This window comes from Rhinichthys klamathensis, unplaced genomic scaffold (assembly GCF_029890125.1).
Source record: "Rhinichthys klamathensis goyatoka isolate OS25496 unplaced genomic scaffold, OSU_Roscu_1.1 h1tg000178l_1, whole genome shotgun sequence".
NCBI lineage: Eukaryota > Metazoa > Chordata > Actinopteri > Cypriniformes > Leuciscidae > Rhinichthys > Rhinichthys klamathensis.
The window spans coordinates 1,570,541-1,594,523 of record NW_026606707.1 but is presented as its reverse complement, the minus strand read 5'-3'; the positions used below and the strand labels follow the sequence as shown (position 1 = coordinate 1,594,523).

General features: G+C 37.4%; 1 protein-coding gene and 1 long non-coding RNA gene across 5 annotated transcripts; one reads left to right on the top strand and one right to left on the bottom strand.

Moving 5' to 3' along the window:
- Nucleotides 1–539: 539 nt before the first annotated feature.
- On the bottom strand, nt 540–23,585 carry evi5a (ecotropic viral integration site 5a). 4 transcript variants are annotated; one of them, XM_056260807.1, is made up of 16 exons: nt 23,240–23,585; nt 22,899–23,032; nt 22,270–22,423; nt 21,958–22,185; nt 21,809–21,883; nt 21,607–21,732; nt 18,682–18,825; nt 17,001–17,090; nt 16,824–16,915; nt 16,686–16,746; nt 16,429–16,482; nt 16,236–16,355; nt 13,989–14,114; nt 13,727–13,876; nt 7,105–7,251; nt 540–1,177 (listed from the first exon to the last, which is right to left on the bottom strand). In XM_056260807.1, exons 2-16 carry the CDS (start codon nt 22,994–22,996, stop codon nt 1,088–1,090), a joined length of 1,755 nt encoding a protein of 584 aa, XP_056116782.1. In that variant the 5' UTR covers nt 22,997–23,032; nt 23,240–23,585; the 3' UTR covers nt 540–1,087. The 4 variants fall into 4 exon arrangements, with proteins under 4 accessions (XP_056116782.1, XP_056116783.1, XP_056116781.1 ...); XM_056260808.1 differs by having other exon boundaries at nt 13,974–14,069; XM_056260806.1 differs by having other exon boundaries at nt 13,974–14,114; nt 23,240–23,584.
- Nucleotides 18,763–23,019, top strand: LOC130094494 (uncharacterized). Its single transcript, XR_008807980.1, has 3 exons — nt 18,763–18,887; nt 21,964–22,155; nt 22,853–23,019. It is a non-coding gene; the product is annotated as an uncharacterized LOC130094494 (long non-coding RNA).
- Nucleotides 23,586–23,983: the final 398 nt, after the last annotated feature.

Sequence of the window (23,983 nt, the reverse complement as noted above, 5' to 3'; positions counted from 1 at the left end):
TCTGTGTGGGGCGGTTTTATATTTGTCCCAGGTGTGGTTTTCTGCAATTACTCTTCCAGGAATAACATCCCAGCCAACGCTGGGTGTTATTGCATATTCAAAAATACATAAAGAATGCAATTCATAGGCTATACAATGACTTGAATGGCTTCCTCTTTTATGATGAACATTTAATTTTAAATGAAAATATTTGGTTACACTTTATTTGAAGGTGTCCGTGTTACATTGTAAGTATTTAAGTACTGAGTAATAATAATTAACTACACTACATGTATCACTATAGGGTTAGGGTGTGGTTTAGTTGCATGTAATTAAGCACAATGTATAACAATCACTATAGAAACTACAAATAAAGTGTTACCAAATATTTTTTAAATATTTTTATGTATATATATAGCCTATATAATTATTTTTAATTAATAATGAAACGTATATTAAGTAATACTAATTATAATTTATTATTCATTATAAAATAATAATAAAGAAAAGCCTCATTAAAAATAGTATTTCTCTTAGTATATATATTACTGCAGCATTCATCACAGTGTCAAATATGATTTATTTCAGTGCATAATACATTTGTGCAATTTATTGTGTACTAATTCATTTACTTACAGTGACAGTTTTCATAAACCCTATAGCCTATGTTTGAAACAGAAGAGATGAAACCCAGGGCCTAAACACTCAAATACATATTCATTTGACTGAAATCACTGTTGTTCAATCCGAATGGTTTTCAGTACTGGTATCCAGTAGTAAGATGTTTATTGCTGACCATGTAAATGACTAAAAACCTCTTGCAGTGTCACAGTTCTAGAGCTATGTGATGTTTACTTGAATGCAAGATCTAAGAAATTGAACAACCTTTTTTTTTTTTTGTAAGAATGCCTAATCTTGTTGTCACTTTTAAGTGTTAATGGCAAAACTGTCACAGTGAGTCTTTGCTCAGGACACTTGATGTGTTGCAGCATGATTCGCAGCTGGAGCTGTGAAGAGTGGACACTGCAGCAGTGGGTCGAGCTCTTAATAGAACATCTTCACTGCTTCTGGAGACAGGTTGACGGGACGTTAAGGCTGCTGTCCATTTTTAGGTGTCATTGTGCTCCAGAGAGGCAGACGTGGAAGGCTTCAGCGTGGTTTGAGAAAATGACGTAGTACTCTTGGAGAGGATCTGAATCTGTAAAGAACGATCTTGTATTATACAAAAACTACACAGCTTTACACAAAACCTGACAAATAAGGGCTGATGATATTAACCCTGAAGGGATAGTTCACTTACCCCCAAGTTGTTCCAAACCTGTATTCATTTATTTCTTCTGCTGAATTGAATAATAAGGGTAACCAAACAGTTGATGTTTGGGGAAAAAGAAAATACTTTGTGCCTATCAACTGTCTGGTTAAATATCTTCTTTTGTGTTCAGCAGAAGAAAGAAACTCATACAGGTTTGGAACAACATGAGGGTGAGTAAATGAAGACAGAATTTTCATTTTTGGGTGAACTATCCCTTTAAACTTTAAGGTACCAAGCACTAATACATAGATAAGCATATACAGAATTGACCACAGTTGCCACTGAAAGTGACAAAGACGTCTCACATATTTAGGCAAATTTGTTTTTTTGTTTCTGTCTGTTATCTCACATCTGATAGGCCTATAATTCTTAATATTCTGTTGTACGTCTGGATTTAGTGCCTCTCAGATGCCATAGTGACCTGTAGAGTCAGATTTTCACTTTTTTTAGAGGTGTTTTTTATGAATAATAAATTTCATTATAATATTTTATAAGAATATTTTCAAAAAGGCAGGAAATTATGAATTGCAAATATTAATAAGAATAATTCTGCCACTGTGGTCTACTAAGAAATGATCTTATGATGAAAGTCCTCTGTCTTCAACCCCTTTAGATTAAAGCTAATGGCAGTATAAAGAGCAAATGTGAAGCAAAGTCAAAGGACAGACACAGCGTAGTTCTCTCACAGGCAACACAGAGTGTAAACGTGACAAACCTCCTCCTCTTCACATCAAGAACAGGAAACCAAAAGACAGACTTGAACAGACAGTTTGACTGCAGCATAGGTCAAAACTTCAGAAACACTAAGGTCTATATTTCTTTCTCGTCTTTCTTTTAGGGCTGAGCCTTTCTGCGTCTCTTTAGGGAGTACGTGATTGAAATAGCATGAAGCAGCCGTGATAATGGTTTGAGGTTTCTGGGTTCTCAGAGCGTTGTTCACTCTGTCTGATAGTTATGAGAAGAAAGACTGAGATGTATACAAGCTTTCACGACCACAAAGTTATTTCTGAATTTGAGACTATACAGCTCAACCAGAGCTCAATCAGAGATGGCGCATGGCTTAGCAGCTCTTTTAAAAAGGAGACATTGATTATATCCACACACATCGCTCAATTCAAAACCATGCATGTGAGAATTACTGACACGAAGGTGTCTTAAACTCAACAGTGTTATATTTCTGCATCAATAAGGACTTATTCAAAATCTTCTACTAACACAAAAAGGTTGTAACTACAAGTTTATGAGCCAAACACTGTGCTATCAGTATAAAACAGGTTATGAGAAATAAGTATCAATCAAATTTAATCAGACTGGTTCCCCTTACCACCAACGAAACCACAGAAAATCAGTCAGAGAGCAGGGGGTGTTGAGGGGGCGCTCGCACCTACAGGTTATCTGATAGCGGCAGTTTCTCACCAGACTTTAAACTACTGACAATGTTTCTGTTTGCTTCAGATAGGAAAGAGTAGGAGACTTCAGGGCAAATTTATGTGTCAGAATCAAAACAACTGGACAGTTCCTCTCGGTAATTTGGTAAAAATCAAACTTCTTCATAGTTGTTGGAAATGAAAGCCAGCTATAGGCATTAAACAAGTTGTTTTTGTCCAAAGAAGTGTGTGTGTTATCTGTTGCGATAGTCATTTGTCATGAAACTGCTCTTAGCCTTAAAATGCATTCAGGTCTTTTTTTTAAACGGGAGGAGGAAAAAAACACTATAAAGTTTTTAAAATACATTTAGTCTCTTTCCCATATCTAGCAAACACGTTTAGGACTGAATTTTGTCGATGAACATGAATATGCGTAGACAAACACACTATAAACAGACAACAAATGTAAGTGACATAAAAAATAAACAATATCAAATGAACTACAGCCAAAAGAAGTGTGGAGCAAAGGTTAAATGTTGGGCTGTCAAATTAGCCTATATGAATATGTGTGTGTGTACATATATGTAGTATATGTGTGTGTGTGTGTGTGTGTGTGTGTGTGTTATACTGGTATAATTCTATGTTCGTATCAAATTAATTTAATTATATATTTAAATCAAATTTCTCAAAAATATTGATAAAAATATGTTTTTCTTGCATCACACAGGTTTTTCTGTAGATCAAATATTATTTGAGATTTTAAAATATATATATATTTAGTCTAGTAATTACATGATAATAACATGCAAAACTTTGAAATATAAGCTTGTGTTCCACCGGGTCAAAACTGACCCTGAAAGCGAGAATAAAATAGGCTGCAGCTTTTTATGCATTTACAAACCAGTATAATACTGACAAAATATAGGCTTTTTTTTTTTTTACTCTGTAGGAAATCACAAACTAAGTTTCCAGAACAGATGATTCATACATATATACTGACTGCTTGTTTGTCAGATGGCTTTATTCCCTTCTTGTTGCACCATGTGAACAGCAGTTTATCTCACTAGCACCTTTCTGACAATACTTTGTGGCAAGACAATAATGAACCAGGCCGCACGGTTAACCGGTTACAATGGGAGGAGGTCTTCCGTTATCTTTGTAATCAGCTATGCTCATCGTGAACCTGCACGCCAGGGTTTCTGGTTGTAAATCTACTGAACAGTGGGGTGCTACAAATCACATGAAGGCAGACGTGTTGAGAGGTGCTAAGAGTTTCCTGGCCATTGTGTGGCTATTTGAGAAAATGTTCTCTCAATAAGGAGAAGTTTGGCTCCACAGCATGTGTGCATGATCATGGCTCTGACGGCTTATAGGGACACGTGTATTTGACTAATTTTATTTCAAGTCAGAGGTTTCGTTTTGGTTGCACTGTGTCTTGTTGTGCTCCAGTAATTAGCGTTAGCATGTCTGTTAGCTTAACTGTGTGGCTTCTGACACACTGACAGCAGAGTACATTTGTAATCTGTGGTCTTATTGGAGGACTAATTTGTCTGGGTACACCACCTCGGCTAGACGAGATGTGTAAAACGTGGCTAGCAAGTGACAATCAAAATTTAGAAAATCTGATGATTGCAAACGACAGACTTTGTGCTTTCGTGCAGATTTCCATGCTTAAAGTCAGCATGAAATGAAAATGTGCATATTGCAAATACGTATATATATATATGTATATATATATATTATATAATATATATTTTAAAAAAAATTAACTCGTAATGTTTAGTCAAAATGTCATAACTCTGTTTAGGCCCAGTTCACACCAGGAACATTAACTATAAAGATAACTATTGTGATTAACCCTTTAAGTGTCACCCCCCTTTTTTTGAATATACATGAAAATGCACATTTCGAACTTAAATGGTTGTAATTCAAGAATGCTTTGGAATATAGACGTAAGATTGGTCTTGTTTTAAAGAAGATATTTGGCAGATTTTTGTAGAAGTGAAATAAATTAAGAAAGTGAAACAGAAAAAAAGTTATAGAAGTTTGAGTTTATGAAAATGTACAATGTAAAAAATGTAATTATTCATATTTTATATAAAATATATATTTTCAAAACCTGGGCGACTCTAAAACTGCAAAAAAATCAAAGCCAAAAATCTGAACATGTGTTTCAAATTTTAGGTTGATATCTCAAAAAATGAGCTTTCAGTAAGATTTTGTTTGGGCGCAGTACCAAACTTTTTCACTAGATGACAACCAGACTCCATCACTGCCCATATAAGGGCACCTCCATTTCCATATGTGTTTTGAGTGATATGAACCATTATTTCCACAATTTTCATACAATTTATGAAGTAGACATCCTATTCAGAAGTAATATGAGAAGTTTGGCAGATTTTGATATGATTTCAACCTCTAAGAAACATAAAAAGAACACGCATGTGCGTTTTAGCTTCCTGCCACATCATATAATTTTTTTCTTTATATAAAAAAAAAAATTCAGACCTTTTTTTTTTAAATAATTGAATGGATGCTATCTTTTGAACTCTTGGCATGAAAACAAACTGAGGTTTCTACCCTTCTTTCATGATTTTTCATGTTCATCACTATTTCAAAATAAAGGTCTAAGAGTATGAAAATATTATTGTTGCAAATTGATAAATTACGGCCCCTGTGTAATTTATTTTGAAAATCAATCACCAAATATGGAAACTAGAGATTGTAAGCTTTCAAATGATATATAGTTTGTCAAGATTAGTTTAGGTTTAGTATAGGATATTACTGTTTTAAAAATGTAAAGGATTTAGGCCCACCGGTGGGCCCGTGACACTTACCGAACCAACATATGACAATGTTCTGTTTATTATATGCACATGCCATATTTTTTTGTCTGCCACATTGCCACATATGCTCTAGCTCTTTAAAGCAGGATGGATTCTGATTGGCTGTCAGTGTTTTTATCGTTCATCAGCTGGAAAAAATGATATTCTTCTTTGTTATTATCGTCATAGCTGTGGTGTGGACTTTTCTATTCTCAGAGAATTGGAAAGATTTTTTTTTTACTTTATAGTGATCCTTAGAGTTAACATCCTTAGTCCGAATAAACGGGCCTCTACTCAGATGTATGTCAAGAAAAGATGTGTCACTTCCTCAATTTCATTGCGACTTTAAACCTTTAAAGTGATAGTTCACAGAAAAATGAAAATTCTGTCATCATTTACTCACCTTCAAGTTGTTCCAAACCTGTATGAGTTTCTTTCTTCTGCTGAACACAAAAGAAGATATTTTGAAGAATGCTGGAAACCAGACAGTTGACTGTAGCCATTGACTTCAATAATATTTTTTCCCTATATGGAAGTCAATGGCTACCGTCAACTGTCTGCTTCCCAGCATAATTTAATCTTCGTTTGTGTTCAAGAGAAGAAAGAAACTCATACAGGTTTGGAACAACTTGAGTGTGAGTAAATGATGACAACATTTTAATTTTGGGGTGAACTATCCCTTTAATTTCACTGAAGCACAGCAAAGGATGCAAACAGGCTGCTACAAAAGCAACAATGTCAGCAGTGAAGTAACATTCAGTGCTTTGAAATCAGGTTTAAAGTCATCTGAATCTTTTCGTCTACCACTATCACACTAGACTAGACCATCCTGCAGAGAACTCTTTTAGAGCAACATTAATGCAAGCAAGCATTTGTTTCAGATTACTGTTAAGTGAGATACAGTGTTGGCATTTTCTTGCAAAATCACTTCTGCATAAAAGAGCTGATAGACAAGTGTGATGTTTAGGCCTGGTCTGAGTGTGCGAACTACGCAAGCATCTGAAGACTCTGCCAAGAGAGTGAGAAAGATGTTATCGTAGCTTTGCTTCTAGAAAAAGCAGAAGAGACCGTTTCCCTCCAGGCCGTTTGGGTGATCAACAGACAGGCCACTCTTGCACGTAGTCATGTGTGATGAATAAATGGAACAGTCGCTGATCTGAGCTTTACCCTGTCTTTTTGTTTGTGGACTGTGATTAGCTTGTGATAGGCTTGTGTGTTGGGAGGTGCTTTCATTTCCTCTACTATTCCGGGTTCATTTTAACACATATCGTTTATGTTTAATGGTTTCATTTTTGAAACATCGAGTATTTTAATGTGTATGATTGGCCCCATTCATGTCCCTTGTAAGTGTCTTACTGTTAGCCAGAAAAGTGTGACTTATTGGAAACAATCTTTTGTGGTAATCAACATTATGCCCCACCCCTCAATCCCGTCAACTGAGGTTAACTTGCACTGAACCCAGAATAGTCCTTGAACACAGAGCTGGGATGAGTGAGAGAAGTTTAATGATGCTCGTGGTCCAGGATTAATTTAGCCTGAAGGAAGTCAGCGAGGGTAAATGACACTGTAATTAGACACCTCCAGACTGTCAAATAGCAGATGATGTCAGGTGTGGTGTTACCTTGCATTGAAGAGCTGAAAACTGTTGTCTGCTCTGTTGTAATTGGCCGCGCAGATCTTGGTTCTGTGATGTCAACTCCTGTAGATGATCTCGCTGACTGTTTATATGCGCTTCTGTACGCTTTAGCTGGTCGCTGTGAATTTTGTCCTGTAGTGATGTAATCAAACAGATCAAATTAGAGCAGCCTTTCTCAAAGTGGGTGCCGCGGCACACTGGGGTGCCCCCTGACTTTGTCAGGGGTGCCGCCAAAAAATTACGTAGGCTAAATATATATATATATATATATATATATTTGAATTTACATAAATACATTCTTCTTCTTTTTAAACATATGAACGTATTAATAAAATTGTAAATTCATTTTAGATAAATATATATATATAAATTTTAACCATAAAAATCCGTCTCACAAGACCGAAGCAAGACACACACACAACTTGACACAAGTGACGCAACCCATAGCACCGCGTTATAGCAACAACACCGACCGCGCGAACGCGCGTCACACAGCAACTGCAGGCTCTGACAAACACACATACAAACTATACTATACTTCTGCATAACGTGTCTCTTTTTACAACAAAAATGTGAATTCTGCCGGTATTCAGACAGTCCCATGCATACAGATAGATACAGATCCGGCCTACAATCGCCTACGTAGGCGAAATTTGTTTGACATTTCTAATCGTAAACACAGCCATGTTGAAGCCTGCAGTAATGTTTTTCATTGATGTTATGGCAGTCCACTCTGCTTATTGTTTTTCGAGAATCTTGCACTCCTGTTTGTCATTGTGCACGAAACTTCATGCCAATAAATCATCAGAAATATTGCTGACTTGTGCGCGTCTCAAGCGCACTCTTTACGCTCGTGCTAATGCCTGTTAGTTGTCTGTGGATTTGCCTACATTTGGCGCTGAAAATGGAAACGTCTTTAGACATGGAAAATCGATTTTACAATCGATTCAATGAACGTTTATGTCTCAAAAATCGATCAGGATTTTTTCACAAAAGTGATAGCCCTGTAAAGTTGTTATTATTGTTATTGTTATTTACAGTTCGTATTATGCTCTGTTCATTACTGTTCTGTCTAAATAAACAGGACATTTGCATTTACATTTGGGTTATGCAGTGTTTTTAATTTATATTTTACACTGGGGTGCCTTGAGATTTTATGCACTTTTGAAAGGTGCCCCGACTGAAAAAAGTTTGAGAAAGGCTGAATTAGAGGACTGAATCGAGTCACATTTAATGTGAGGATATAGTTTAGCATTGATTTGCAGTACTAACAGTGTAAGAGATTTCAGTTTGTCAGAATCTGATTTAAGAGTCATGTCTCATGATCCCCTAGATATTTCAAAACTGTAATGTTTCCCAATCAGAGATAAGAATAATTTTGAAATCTCAGGATGTTTCATCATGACACATAGCAATGACAAATTAAATTCTCAAATTGGTAATTGGAAAATATATAGGCCTATACATTTGAATAAAATAAACAAACACACAATTAACATAATAACTAAAAAGTTGTTGGGTTATACCGGTATCTGAAAAAGTGGAAAGAGGACAAATACTGAAATATTTAAATGCAGCTCATTAAAGTTTGATTTATAATAAATGATTATGAGGTAAAGAAATAAAAAGTTTGAATTAACTTTATTAAACTAAATAATAACCGTTTTGTCATGCAGTGCCATTTTTAATGTTCCTAGTTAGTTAATCACTGGGATTTATTAATTCCCCTATCCTCACCGCAAAGGCATTTATGGATAATTTAAAAGTTTATTAAAAAACGAATATTTCATAGACATATTTCACACTTAATTCGGTCCATGTATCCCAAACTTGATTGTTTTGGTAAGTAGGCCGAACATAGAATATTGTTTTAAATATTTTTGATTCACTGTTTCATATTTCTTTTTTTTTTTTAAATTAACTTTTATCCATTTTCAGGTTTAAATTACCTAATTTCCAACGTGACATATTGAACCTGTAGTCTGACATTCTTGTGGTCCCAATGAGGAAAACAGCTTATAGCTAAATATACTGTGTTTTTAAAAATGTAAAAATGCAGAAATTGTACAGTATAAAAATGATTATGTCTATGGAAAGACAAGTCCCCATAAAACATGAAAACATGTTTGTGTGTGTGTGTGTGTGCGCGCGATCTTTTCCTCATTGTTGTAACGTTAGCTCACGAATTTCCGTTATTGCGATATGTTTAGGACCCTGACTGTAGCAAGTTTGAAAATCTCAAAAACTGATAGCGGTAACTTCTTTTTGTTTCCAGATAAAGACAACAAGAACAAACTGTGATCTGTCATCCATTCTATCACGCATCACGACTGAAGCGAAACGGATTGCGCAATTCACACTGCGCTGTTGCCTTGATCTGCGTCGCTGTCAGCGGCTCGTGATGCACAGTGCTCGCACGAATGCTTTGTCAAGGCGGCTCGCTTCTTTTGACTAGCGCAGTTTAATTTTCACACTTTAATGGCTAATTTATAGCTCTTGAAGAAGGACTATTTCAAAATGTAGATCAGTAAATAGGTGAGAGAGACGTCCCAATTCGCGTAGGCCTACATATGCACTTTATGCTGTTTTGTAGTAGCCAAGGCAAGTGTGACGTATTCACACTGAAAATTCTGAATAGAAAAAGTGCACTTCAAATACCCGGGTGATGCACTTAACCGAAATAAAGACTGCTAAATAAGTAGGCTATGTTCTATATGAATATGTATTTATGTAACTCTTACGTAGCCTAGGCTACTACATCCACCATTCTGTCATTATCATGTGACACCAGTGTCAGTTACGATGCTTAACTGCTGCAGCTGCGTCCAAAATCGCATACTGTCATGAATACTGTCTTATTTTGAGTAAGTAATACTTTCCGACCGTTAAAAAAGTAATCTGGACATACTACATTTGCCATTTTGTTATTATCATGTGACCTACTACCAGTGTTGCTTCACTGTCATTCACTTCCTCTCCAAGTGGCCTAATGGGATAGTAAAATGCACACTTCAGAATCTCGACAGAAGTAGTAACGTTAGGTCATCCGGATACTTTTTGCCCAGGGCCGGATTAACCATTAGGGCAACTGGGCACTTGCCCAGGGGCCCACGACATCTAAGGGGCCCTGGGCACCACGGGCGGAGTGGCAATCGGAAGAGTCGGGAGTTTCCCCGGTGGCCCGGTAGTGTTTCGAGGCCACGAGGGCCGGTCTGATAAAATGTATTTTAGAGAACGGAGCGTATATTTGCACTAAGTGCAAACTTTTAGCAAAAAGACGCCTGTCACGGAATAGCTGCAGTGGCGTAGGTCGTAGCGCGAAAAGTGCACGAAAGCACTTTTTGATGCGCTCGACCCGAGTTCGAATCCGCCTTTTGCCGAACTCTCTCTCCCTTTTCCCAACACATATGAGATGTAAAATGTATAACCTAACATAAAGGTCTCAAGCGTTATATTTTGCCAACGAACTAAAATCGAAACCATGATAAGGCTTTGTGCCTTTATAAAACAGCATTAGACTTTAAGAATAGACATCCTGTTTGTGCTGCGTGATTTAAAGAAAAGTGCGCTCTTTGCTCACGCGATCAGCATGGTTATCTGGTGTTTTCTCCTAAATAAAAGCTCAAGGGTTTATTTCTTGCAAGTGAAGAAATTAGGACAAAAGCATTTTAATTTTCCTGTATTATAGTGTAATGTAGCCTAAAATATACTTTTGAAATATTCATTTTCATTTATATAGTACATTTTATAGGCTATATGGATTTTACGTCATAGGAATAATTATATAAATCATTATTACATTATTTTAATAATTGTTTGGCATCCTAAAACACCAGTGATAATGTAATGTAGACTTGAGACTCTATATGTCATAACTAAAAAGATGTTTGAGCCCTCTTTATTGTCCTGGTGCAAATCAATGCTTTTTCTTTGTTCAACGAGCAGTTCATGGGTTGAAGCTAATTTTGATCTCTCAAAGAGCACGAGATTGATGCATTTAACCTTAAAATGTACAAAATTTTCTTGCGGGGGAGCATGCCCCCGAACCCCCCTAGAGGCACAGAGGTCCACCCAACATAGTTTTACAAATTCCTATGGGAAAGAACGACCATTTATGAACTTTAATCCAGCATAGTACAACAAAGTTCCTTTTAAGTCAGTAAAACTGTAAATGCAATATTAAAATGTCCTTGGACAAAATATACATTTGGCCTGCCTAAGGGGGGGCCTACAAGACATTGTGCCCAGGGGCCTCTGAACTCTTAATCCGGCCCTGTTTTTGCCTACTCTTTTATGAGTAGGCCTATACTGTGAATTCGGACATACTTCTTTTGTCACATAGGCCTACTGTTTTTCGCCTATTAGCCTATATAGGAGGAAAAGTGTGCGATTTCAGATGCAGCCTAAGTGTGGAGGTTGGCTCATCAGGTGCATCTTTAATTACATCACACTACATGGTTGAGTACACAGTGTATAAGTGCATAGTGTGTCTTTTGGGATCACTTTTCAGCGTGCCAGTGCATGCATACCATAGCTGCCGACTATATATTTTATAATATCGTATATTAATATACATTGTACTATAATTAATTCACTTTAAGTCACCATGAGATCAAAAATGTTCTTCTTTTTTGATATTGCAGTAGGCCTATTTATTATAAATGATTTTTATAGATAGATTCACATCATTATTATTTTTTTAAATCCATGTGCCCAAAATCTTTAAAGGGTTAGTTCACCCAAAAATGAGTACTGTGAATTCAGACATACTTATTTTGGTACATACTGTTTTATCGCCTACTACATAGTAGGGAAGTATGAATTTTCAGATGCAACCAGATGGTTGTGGTTTGCTATGTGATGTCATGTGAGTGACAGGTTGTTGCTGCCTTTGTACAAGTAAACACGTCATCAGAGAAAGAGATGAGATGCTACAAGAGTGAGGGGAGGTAAAAAAAAACTGAGAAGAAGTGATTTTTGATTAAAGGGTTAGTTCACCCAAAAATGAAAATGATGTCATTAATGACTCACCCTCATGTCGTCCCAAGCCCGTAAGACCTCCGTTCATCTTCGGAACACAGTTTAAGATATTTTAGATTTAGTCCGAGAGCTTTCTGTCCCTCCATTGAAAATGTATGTACGGTATACTGTCCTTGTCCAGAAAGGAAATAAAGACATCATCAAAGTAGTCCATGTGACACCAGTGGGTTAGTTGGAATGTTTTAAAGCATCGAAAATACATTTTGGTCCAAAAATAACAAAAACTACAACTTTATTCAGCATTGTATTGTCTTCCGGTTCTGATGTTGAGCCGTGTTCAGTGACGCTGATGACGTAAGACGCTGCTGATGTGTAATCCGGTGCGCCCGAGCTTCGTTTACAGTCTGAGGGAGACGCACGCTGTAAACAAAACAATCTTCGCAAACATGTCTAAGGATTTCGACACAGAGGAAGACTTGCATTTTTTTGCCCAGCCATATTTATTTGAACTCGAATACACGGACGCACCAGATACACGTCAGCAGCGTGTTACATCATCAGCGTCACTGCGGACTCGTGAACGCGGCTTGACAACAGAACCGGAAGACAATACAATGCTGAATAAACCCACTGGTGTCACATGGACTACTTTGATGATGTCTTTATTTCCTTTCTGGACAAGGACCGTATACCGTACATACATTTTCAATGGAGGGACAGAAAGCTCTCGGACTAAATCTAAAATATCTTAAACTGTGTTCCGAAGATGAACGGAGGTCTTACGGGCTTGGGACGACATGAGGGTGAGTCATTAATGACATCATTTTCATTTTTGGGTGAACTAACCCTTTAATCAAAATCACTTCTCCTCAGTTTTTTTTTTTACCTCCCCTCACTCTTGTAGCATCTCATCTCTTTCTCTGATGACGTGTTTACTTGTACAAAGGCAGCAACAACCTGTCACTCACATGACATCACATAGCAAACCACAACCATCTGGTTGCATCTGAAAATTCATACTTCCCTACTATGTAGTAGGCGAAAAACAGTATGTGACAAAATAAGTATGTCCGAATTCACAGTACTCATAAAAGAGTAGGCAGAGTACCCGGATGACCTGCTTCTTCCGGCGAGATTCTGAAGTGTGCATACGACGGACACTTTACTATCCCATGAGGCCACGGACGAGGATTTGCGAATATCAGAGAAGCGACATAACTGACGCTGGTAGGTCACATGATAATGACATCATGGCGAATGTAGTACGTCCAGATTACATTTCACAATTTCATACTATATAGAAGTAATTACTTATTCAAAATAAGTACAAGAGAGTATGCGATTTTGGACGCAGCCTATCAATTCTCGATGGAAAAAATCAAGTCCCGTCCTAAATTTTTTCTTGTTCGAGAAGCCATTTCACTCAAATATACGTCAAAAGAGGGGTGCAAAACACAACTTCTGATTTATGCCGACTTTATACCAAAGTGTATTGTAGTGTCATATTTGACTTGACACCAGTTCCAGGAGTAAGCGACCCAAACTAAGCTTTGCTTGCTCTATTGTTCCTCATATCGCAGTGCATCAAGCTGTAAACCAGCAGATATGATCAGCTGCGGGTTTTAACCTCTGTCTGCAGCTGCAGCAGTTTGTGGCGGCTCTCTTTAAGAGTGGCCTGGGTGAGCGCTTCCTTCAGTCTTGTGCTCAACAGCTCCACCTGCAGGTCATTCTGTGCACTGCTGACCTTCTGCTGACCTCCACAATGCACCTGCTGCCACTGAGAGAGACACAGTGACATTGTGATGAACCTAACTTATGGTAGCCTATATTTAACACGGAATATCCTCTTTTTTTATATCCCCATCCAAAGTTACCTGCCATTTCTTTACCAGGTCTTTAATGTGCTGTTTCAGCTCTTTGAGCCCTGTAAGTGCCTCTGCTTCCCGCAGTCTACAGCTGATCAGCTCCGTCTGCAGATACATCACACTGTTCTCATCAGGCACAGTGCTGCTGCTCTACAACACACACACACACACACACACACACACACACACACACATTTATGATTACTAAAGCAAACCCACGTCTGTCTAAACATCAGCAAATAGTGATATCTAAGATTCTTTAGCTCACTATACATAATAGAGTGCTGAAGGGATGATGGTTTTTTTGTAGGCCAAAACCCAGAAACAAACATTTGGGCACTTCTGGTTTAATCGTCCTGAAGTTTTTTGAATGGGCATTTTGGTTAAATGGCTGAGATAAAGTCTGTGCGTTAAGCTCAGGATATTTTCCTGTTTTATTCCATGACACCAGTAATACCCCCTTGTGATTTTTTAAGCTTTTAATTTGTCCTGAAAAAGTCAGTTTCTAACAAGTAGCTAAATGTGACAGAGCTTGTATGGGACATTAAACATCACGCCGAACAGATTCTCTTATAGTCTGCTTTATTTGCTCTTGCAAACTATTCTATTTCACTGTATAAGTTTAGTGTTAGTGTTAGTTTCACTAACTCAAACTTTCAGGGATATATATATATACACTCACCTAAAGGATTATTAGGAATACCTGTTCAATTTCTCATTAATGCAATTATCTAATCAACCAATCACATGGCAGTTGCTTCAATGCATTTAGGGGTGTGGCCCTGGTCAAGACAATCTCCTGAACTCCAAACTGAATATCAGAATGGGAAAGAAAGGTGATTTAAGCAATTTTGAGTGTGGCATGGTGGTTGGTGCCAGACGGCCCGGTCTGAGTATTTCACAATCTGCTCAGTTACTGGGATTTTCACGCACAACCATTTCTAGGGTTTACAAAGAATGGTGTGAAAAGGGAAAAACATTCAGTATGCGGCAGTCCTGTGGGCGAAAATGCCTTCTTGATGCTAGAGGTCAGAAGAGAATGGGCCGACTGATTCAAGCTGATAGAAGAGCAACTTTGATTGAAATAACCACTCGTTACAACCAAGGTATGCAGCAAAGCATTTGTGAAGCCACAACACGCACAACCTTGAGGCGGATGGGCTACAACAGCAGAAGACCCCACCGGGTACCACTCACCTCCACTACAAATAGGAAAAAGAGGCTACAATTTGCAAGAGCTCACCAAAATTGGACAGTTGAAGACTGGAAAAATGTTGCCTGGTCTGATGAGTCTCGATTTCTGTTGAGACATTCAGATGGTAGAGTCAGAATTTGGCGTAAACAGAATGAGAACATGGATCCATCATGCCTTGTTACCACTGTGCAGGCTGGTGGTGGTGGTGTAATGGTGTGGGGGATGTTTTCTTGGCACACTTTAGGCCCCTTAGTGCCAATTGGGCATCGCTTAAATGCCACGGCCTACCTGAGCATTGTTTCTGACCATGTCCATCCCTTTATGGCCACCATGTACCCATCCTCTGATGGCTACTTCCAGCAGGATAATGCACCATGTCACAAAGCTCGAATCATTTCAAATTGGTTTCTTGAACATGACAATGAGTTCACTGTACTAAAATGGCCCCCATAGTCACCAGATCTCAACCCAATAGAGCATCTTTGGGATGTGGTGGAACTGGAGCTTCGTGCCCTGGATGTGCATCCCACAAATCTCCATCAACGGGAAGATGCTATCCTATTAATATGGGCCAACATTTCTAAAGAATGCTTTCAGCACCTTGTTGAATCAATGCCACGTAGAATTAAGGCAGTTCTGAAGGCGAAAGGGGGTCAAACACAGTATTAGTATGGTGTTCCTAATAATCCTTTAGGTGAGTGTATATATATTATATAAAGACTGAAAGATTTGTTGGAAGCTTAGTGGTGGTGATGTTGAAGTCATGTGATCGCGATGTTAGCTTTTTACTTCTGGCGATAATATTTAGGCTTCAAAATCTCTTATAGTTGTATTCGTTTGTGAAGATTATCCCAATGAACAAATGTTCAGGAATCAAACTTCTACTTATGACACTGACAGAGCTTATTTTCTGCCATAGAAAAATCCAATTGGGTTTTTGTTGAGGGAACCAAGGTGACTTTCGAGTTGGCCTACAAAAATATTCAATCTCCCTGGCACTCTTTAACTGTGCTTAATGCTTCATGTTAATGAATGGAAAACAGGGGTTTGTATGAAAGATTGGACTTGACTTTGACCTCTTCTATCTGCAAGGTGTTCGTCTGCATCTCTTTTAAAGTGTTTTGTGACCTGGCTGCATTTAGCAGAGATTTCTCCAGCTCTTTCTTCATCTGCGACACCAGTTGCTCAGAGCACCTCTGGAAGGGCGGCACGGTATAAGAACATGAACATTAACATAACTTTAACATAAAGGCACTGCAATATACTCACCTTCTCCAGAATGTCAAGTCTCTGCTTTAAATGTTTGTTCTCTGAGGAAAGTCCCTTAAGAAAAGGCAAGAGAAAAACTGAGCACTTGCAAACAGTGGCTCAAAATGGCGATTCATAACCTAAAGACAGATCGTTTACTGCTGAGAAATACGGTGAATTCAGGGTAATTGGGACACTTTTGCCATTGAGATGACTTGGAAAAAGTGTCCCAATCAACCTGAATTTGCCAATGTGAAGGGAAACAAACAAGCACTCACATTTAGTTCCTCCTGATCCTCCAGCTCTTTAGTCTTGATAGATGTGTACTCTTTTCTCAGTCTAAAATGAGTGAAATACACCAGATAACAGGCTAGAAGAACAAGGAAAATTAGGCAAAAATTGAAGGAAGAGCTTACTGTTTCATTCTGCCGGAATTGTATTTAATTTGATATGCTGCTTCAATCATCCCATCAGGATCTGATTCCCATGATTCTAGATTCTGCAAGCACTGAAAACAACAGAATTACTCTGAAGACCAAGACATTCAAAGAGGCAGTATTTCAGAGCAGTGTTTCTTTGGAGTGCTCCATTACGTTCATCATTCCCTCTGTATCGAGCTTGATGAGTTCTGCCTGCTTCATGTGAAGCACAGCCAAACCAACCCGGAAGACGATCTCCAAACCCTACAGACACATGCGTATATATCATCACTCATATCGTCCATTTAAGTGCATGTTTAGATGCTAGTGGCAGTGTTGTTATTGTTAAAGGTGCTACATGTACTTTTTAGCGGCCTCTATCGGTGATGTTTCAGATTGCAACCAATTTTTACAAGACGGCTCGTGGCGTGCTCTTGCGCGTGCTCGAACACAAGAGCGAGCACTCATGGTACCGGCCACACTGAGACTTTCAACACACTGGAGAAAGCATCACACAACATGCTGGAAACTCATGTAAACTCCCACTGCAACGTTACAATAATAGGCTTTTATCAGCTTGACGTTGAACTAATGCTTCATGCTCGTACCATGATAACGTTACATTGACTGCATTTAGCCGGCATGTGGTGTTAGCATAAGGCATTTCACTAACTATTCGTGTATATTTTACAATCAGGCAGCAATGTCAACATAGATGAATGTATAATATGATAACGAAAACGGTTAGTGACTAGACTGAACAATTTCAGTGTAACAGTAAGATCGTAGGAAGTAACATTACTGTACTGAACGTGTCTGGAAATGTGTATTATAAACAATATGATAGTAGTGGGATGAGTGACGTTAGACAGTAGATCTAGTACATAAAATAAAAGGTACATCCCCTAGAGCACCTACTTTTTGTTATCCTCATATCTCATGTATGTTGTAGTTTACCTTGCTATTTCATTACAGTTTACCATTATTTATTTCAGCATATCTGAAAACTTGTAATTTATCACAATAAAAATAGCGGAGGTCTCTCCATAATTCAAGCGCTCTGTCGATGTTGATCTGTGTTTTCGTCCTAAGTCGATCCGATTCACGTTTGGCCTGACGAGCTTCAGCAGATACATTTTTGTTTTGTTTTTTATAATTATGTGGAGTCTGTGTTGGAGTCTGTGTTGTGCTGGAGGCAGGTCGTTTTTTGGTGTTATCAGACTCCATGTCGTCAGCCGCAGTGCCGTCGCATAGACTGTATATAAAAAGGAGAGAGGCTCGGGAGCGCGCATGCACGTCACATCCGATGGATTTCGCAGAAAATCCGACCCGGAGACTTCACATAGAAATAGGAATACTGGCCTTCAGAGGTAATAGCAAAACCCGACAAGTGGATCATTGTAATGTGTGATTACAACCCCTTCACACACAGGCAATAAAAAAAGGATTCATTTTAGAAGAAAAGTTACATATAGCACCTTTAACTAAAATAGAAATCTTTTTAGGTAATTGAAATAGTTCAATTAAAATATAAATATGAAAAATATATACTGATGTAAATAAATAAGTTTAAATTGAAGTACTAAATTAGATTAAACTAAAGATGAAAAATTCAAGTTAAATAGACAAATAAAACTAATAAATATGATAAAATCACATAACAATAACAATAAAATGACAAATAAAAGCTAATTCAGAATATTAACAAATACTTTAATAGTAGTATAAATAATAATAAAATACTTATCTAGCTCATCTAAAAATATTAGCTTATCTATTTCATATAGATATGAAATATGACATTCAGTGTGAAGTGATGGGTTATGGTGGGATGTTGTGACGTGACTGAATGTACCTCACACATGAAGATATCAAAAGTCCTCATGGCCGCTGTGATAGGCAGAGATGAGAGGAGGATGTTGAGAAACCAGGATGAGGAGAACATGGAGGTGTGAAAACCCTGAGTCTGGAAGTGGGAATGAAGCTCAGGAAGCTGCTCCTATCAGAGAGAGAAAGATATCTTCAGACAACAGATGACCACAAACTGTAGGGGAGAGTGGGGTAAGATGTGTCACACCCTTTTTCTAAAAACAAAACAAAACTGTGTGCCGTTTTTGGTCATGTGTCCATGCACTGGTAAGCACTTTTATGCTAAAAATCCTGTTATTTCCATTTTGTAAGTACATTTTTCTCCATGGCAGGTAAAATTAGTCTTATGTCCAAGGATTTTCATTATATACACAACAATTCAAATGTTTGTGGTCAGTAATGGTTTTTTTTTTTAAAGGAATTTTAATACTTTTATTCAGTAAGGATCTGAGGATGCATTGATTACATTTATGACATTTATAATGTTACAAATCAAATCAAATCAAAGTTTATTTATAAAGCACCTTAAAAAACACAGTGTGTACCAAAGTGCTGTACAATTTCAAATGGATTAGATAAAACACAGTAAAATACAAGAAATAATACAATATAAACATACAATCAAAGCCTAACGGTCCTTATAAAGTAGCAAAGGCCTCATCAAACAAATATGTCTTAAGCTGAGTTTTAAACATGGTTACAGAAGTAGACGATCTGATAAACATTGGTAACCCATTAGGAGCAGCGACTGAGAAAGCACGATCTCCTTTAGTTTATAAGCGTGACTGAGGAATTTCAAGGAGCAGCAGATTTTGGGATCTCAGAGATCTCTGTGAGCAACTCAACTGTATAAGTTCAGAAACATATTTTGGTGCCAGTCCATGCAGAGCTTTAAAAGTATACAAAAGTACCTTGTACTTTATTCTAAAATGAACTTGTACCCAGTGTAACAAGGCCAGAATAGGGGATATATGATCCCGCTTTTTTGTATTTGTCAGCAACCTTGCTGCCGCATTTTGTACTCTCAAGACGTGACAGAGAAGACTGACTTACACCCATACAGAACATTACAGTAATCAAGACGCGAAGAAATAAAAGCATGAATTACTTTCTCCAGATCACTGAAAGATAGGATAAATTTAAGTTTAGCGATATTTCGCAATTGAAAGAAACTATTCTTCACCACTGAATTGATCTATCAAATTTTAATTCCCAGATTCTTAACATGTGTTTTCAGATTGGATGACAGAGGACATATTATTTGCACAGCTATTAGGGCCAAATATAATTTTAAAAAAAATTGTCCTTTTAACTGGAGAAAGTTATTATTCATCCAGCATTTTATATATTTTAGACACTCAAAAAGTGAATTAACGGATTTATCATCTCCAGGCTTTATAGGCAGATGCATAAAAATTATACGAAATGCTATATTTCTTAAAAATAGAACCAAGAGGAACCATATACAATGAAAATAACACTGGTCCCAGAATGGAGCCTTGAGGGACCCCACATGTGATCGAAGCTGTTGATGAGGAAAAGTTTCCAATTTTAACAGAAAATGTTCTATTTTGAAGATAAGAGGCAAACCAGCTTGGAGCAGTTCCTTGGATTCCCACATACTATCTTAAACATTCAACCAAGATTAAATGATCAATAGTATCAAATGCTGAGCTAAGATCTAGCAAAACCAAATTAACATTGCTACTAGAGTCAGTCTTTACTAAATGGTCATTAAGTAGAGTCGATTCTGTGACCTGATCTAAAACCAGATTGAAATTTATCAAAAACATTAAAGCTGACTAAAGACTATTTTTTCTCATATTTTGGATAAGAATGGTAGCTTAGATATTGGCCGAAAATTATTTGGATCTGTAGGATCTAGCAGGTTTTTTAAGAAGAGGCTGGACAACCGCATGCTTAAGACTTGAAGGAACACACCCACTGGTCAGACTGCAATTTATAATAGAGAGAATACTTGTATCTATGAGCTTGACGAACAGCTTGGGGGGAAGCACATCATTAGACGAGGAAGTAGGGTTTAAATGTGCAACAGCATCCCTAATAAATGAGAGAGAAATTGGTTACAAAAGATTTCTATTGCAAAACAAATGTTGTTTTCTCATTTTTATTCATCAAAACATCCTGGGGAAAAAAGTATTGCAGTTTCCACAAAAATATTAAGCAGCACAACTGTTTTTAACATTGATAATAATAATAAGAAATGTTTCTTGATCAGAAAATCAGCATATTATAATGATTTTGAATGATCATGTGACACTGAAGACTGGAGTAATGATGCTGAAAATTCAGCTTTGCCATCACAGAAATAAATTGCATTATAAAGTATATATTCAAATAGAAAACACAAAACAGTTATTTTAAATTGTAATAATATTTCACAATATAGCTGTTTACTGTATGTTTTATGAAATAAATACAGCCATGGTGAGCATAAGAGACTTCATTAAAAACATTTAAAAAATCTTAATAACCCCAAACTTTTAATCGTTCATATATATCTTGGTGAATTACCGATGTATAAAACAATGTGAATTTATTTATTTATGCATTTGTTTGTTTTAATTCATTTTCATATTATTTTATATTTTTATATACAAAATATAATTTGAAATCCAAGATTTAACTAACTTCTCATTGCTTAGAGGACAGCATTGGTAAAAAAATAAAATAAAAAATAAAACGTGACACAGCTTACCCCACTATCCCCTATGACACCAAATCTGGACATCTACGACTCAGAAGTTCTTGTCATATGTGCAATTCTCAGAAATCGGAAAGATACTTCAGCAGATCATTTGTAACAGGCTTTATGTAGCTTACTAAGCTCAAGGGGCATTTTATAAATAATTCATATGCCTTTAAATGGAGCAGAATTACACTTGTTTACCTGAAACATAGAGTCAAACTGGTAGATGCAGCAGCCAAGCTCAACCATACTGGATCTATAGAGCTCCCTCATTCTGAAGTCCTTCATCAGCCTCACAAAAACACAGAAGGCCTCCTCCTCAGCCATCTGAAAGATCATCAACTCAATTCATAGACTTGTACTAAGTACTATAATTTTGATTTTAAAAAAATCAATTCATTACCTGTGTGAGCAGCAGGCCTACAATAAACACACTTCCCTGGCAGTAGCCAATCTCTCGGTCTAAGACTGAGTAAGCCTGTAATAAAAGCCACATTGTGTTACCTATACTCCTCAAATGCATAAGTATAATCATATTCTCGGTCATCTAACCTTCAGCACGTTAAGCAGTGGCTCCTGGCAGGTGGCGTCCCGGAGCTCCTGAAAGAGCTGGTGTTGTGGGAGGATGCGGGACAGGTCTCTGTGTATCAGCGTCTCAGCGGGACAGGAGCTCTTCAGCAGATCTGAGTAGTGCTGTGAAACGGCCACGTTCTGAGCGTCACACAGCAGCCGCCACACCACGGGCCGCAGGTGAGCCGGGACACCCCTCCTGATCAGCACCTGAAAGGGACACACAAATGAGATACCGCTCACTGATGATTGTACACCCAGATTGAAATCATGACCGATCGATCGGTCGGTTACCTTGATCTGTCCCACTTTTCTCTTGCTCCAGTCGTCCCATTCTTGAATGACATGACCCCATATGTCATCGTCATAAGAGATGGTTTTAGGTGAGGTGGGACTTTGCAGGACCCCGCTTACAGAGTAAAGAGACTTACTGTCTGTCTCTAGCAGCCTGTTGAGGAGTGCAGATAAGATGAGTGATCAATAAGTAGACTAATGTAATGCCTTAATCTTTTACAGAATCAATCCCTTCATTCTTTACAATAATACAAAAGGAGAATTTAAGCTGTAAAATGGCATAAAAAAACATAAAATAATATTAATTAAAAAAAATTATAAAAAATACTTGTGATAAGTACTGTTTTAAGATGTGCTATGACATTAATATATTATATGATACAATCTTTGAAATACTTCTAATGATGTTTGTTTGATGCTGAATGTTAATTAAATTAAATAAATTAAACAAAAAGATAAAAACAAACAAATAAATACCTAAATAAATGATGTTCTTTAAACTTAACCCTATGTAAAGCATAATCTGGTGACAGTGTGGAAACAGAGACGTGTCACTAATGTAATGTGTAACTTTTTATTTTAGGTTGTTGCTTCTAGGAAACAGGGCATGCAGGGTGTGAAGAAGTGACCTGTTCTGTTCCTCAAGTTTAGCAAGTAACTTCATCTCATCTGCACTGAGCTGAGCCCCCGGTGAGGGACACGGAGATGGTGCGCTCAAAGAGTCCATCTGTAACACTCGGGGTGAAGCAGGACCTCTTGAAACCTAAAAAAAAACATTTAAAAATGTCAAAAACAAAAAATACAAATATGTGCTTATGGAAATGTGTGTGTATGTGTGAAGTTGATGGAATCTAATCATATAAGTACATTGCTTTTTTCATACATATGTTTCACATCTTGCATATCATACTTTATGGCATTTACTGTATGGATCACTGGCATAGTAATTGTGAAAACTGGGATTTCTTACCAGTGTGTGAGATTCCTGTAATTTGGGGGTGCAAATGTCTCCACAAAATCTTTCCTCTGGTTTCTGTCAAACTTAATCCAGTGACACTGTCCGTCACACCTGTTTCTTCCATACCGCAGAGGGGGGAAATACACACAGCAAAAGAATCACATGCTGCTTTATAGCAGAGCCTCACAGGCTGATCAAAGTTCCTCAAAATAACAGTTCTGCCTGTGACTCAGGAGCTTGTTTTTAAAGTGACCTGACTTAGAGAACAACTTCCTCTTACAACTTATCCCTCTCACAGACAAATATGGGGCCCATAACATTCACCTGTGGGACTTCAACCTGTTAGAGAGAAGCAACTGCATGGTTAATCTTGTCCAGTGCTGTGAAACTTTGACAGATAAGCTCCCTTATGCAGCATAAGCATAAATCATTTACTGAAACAAAAAGGAAGGTTTTTGGCTCAACAAGGCTGTGTGTCAACAGACACTAGGTTGATACATCTATGTTTTTAGCCCCACCCTATTTTAAGGAAGTCGATAAAGTGACATTGGTTTGTTTGCAACCCTAAACCTTTTTCACACCACAATATGAACTGTGACATTTACTGTGATAATGCTAACAAGTATTAACTAACGCATGTTTTCAAGAGTCATTGTCTATTTGTATTCAGTCTATAATAGCCTATACATATTTGTATAGTCTAAACATAAGTATAGGCCTAAGTGCACATTCAACAGCACAATTAACACTTCTTTT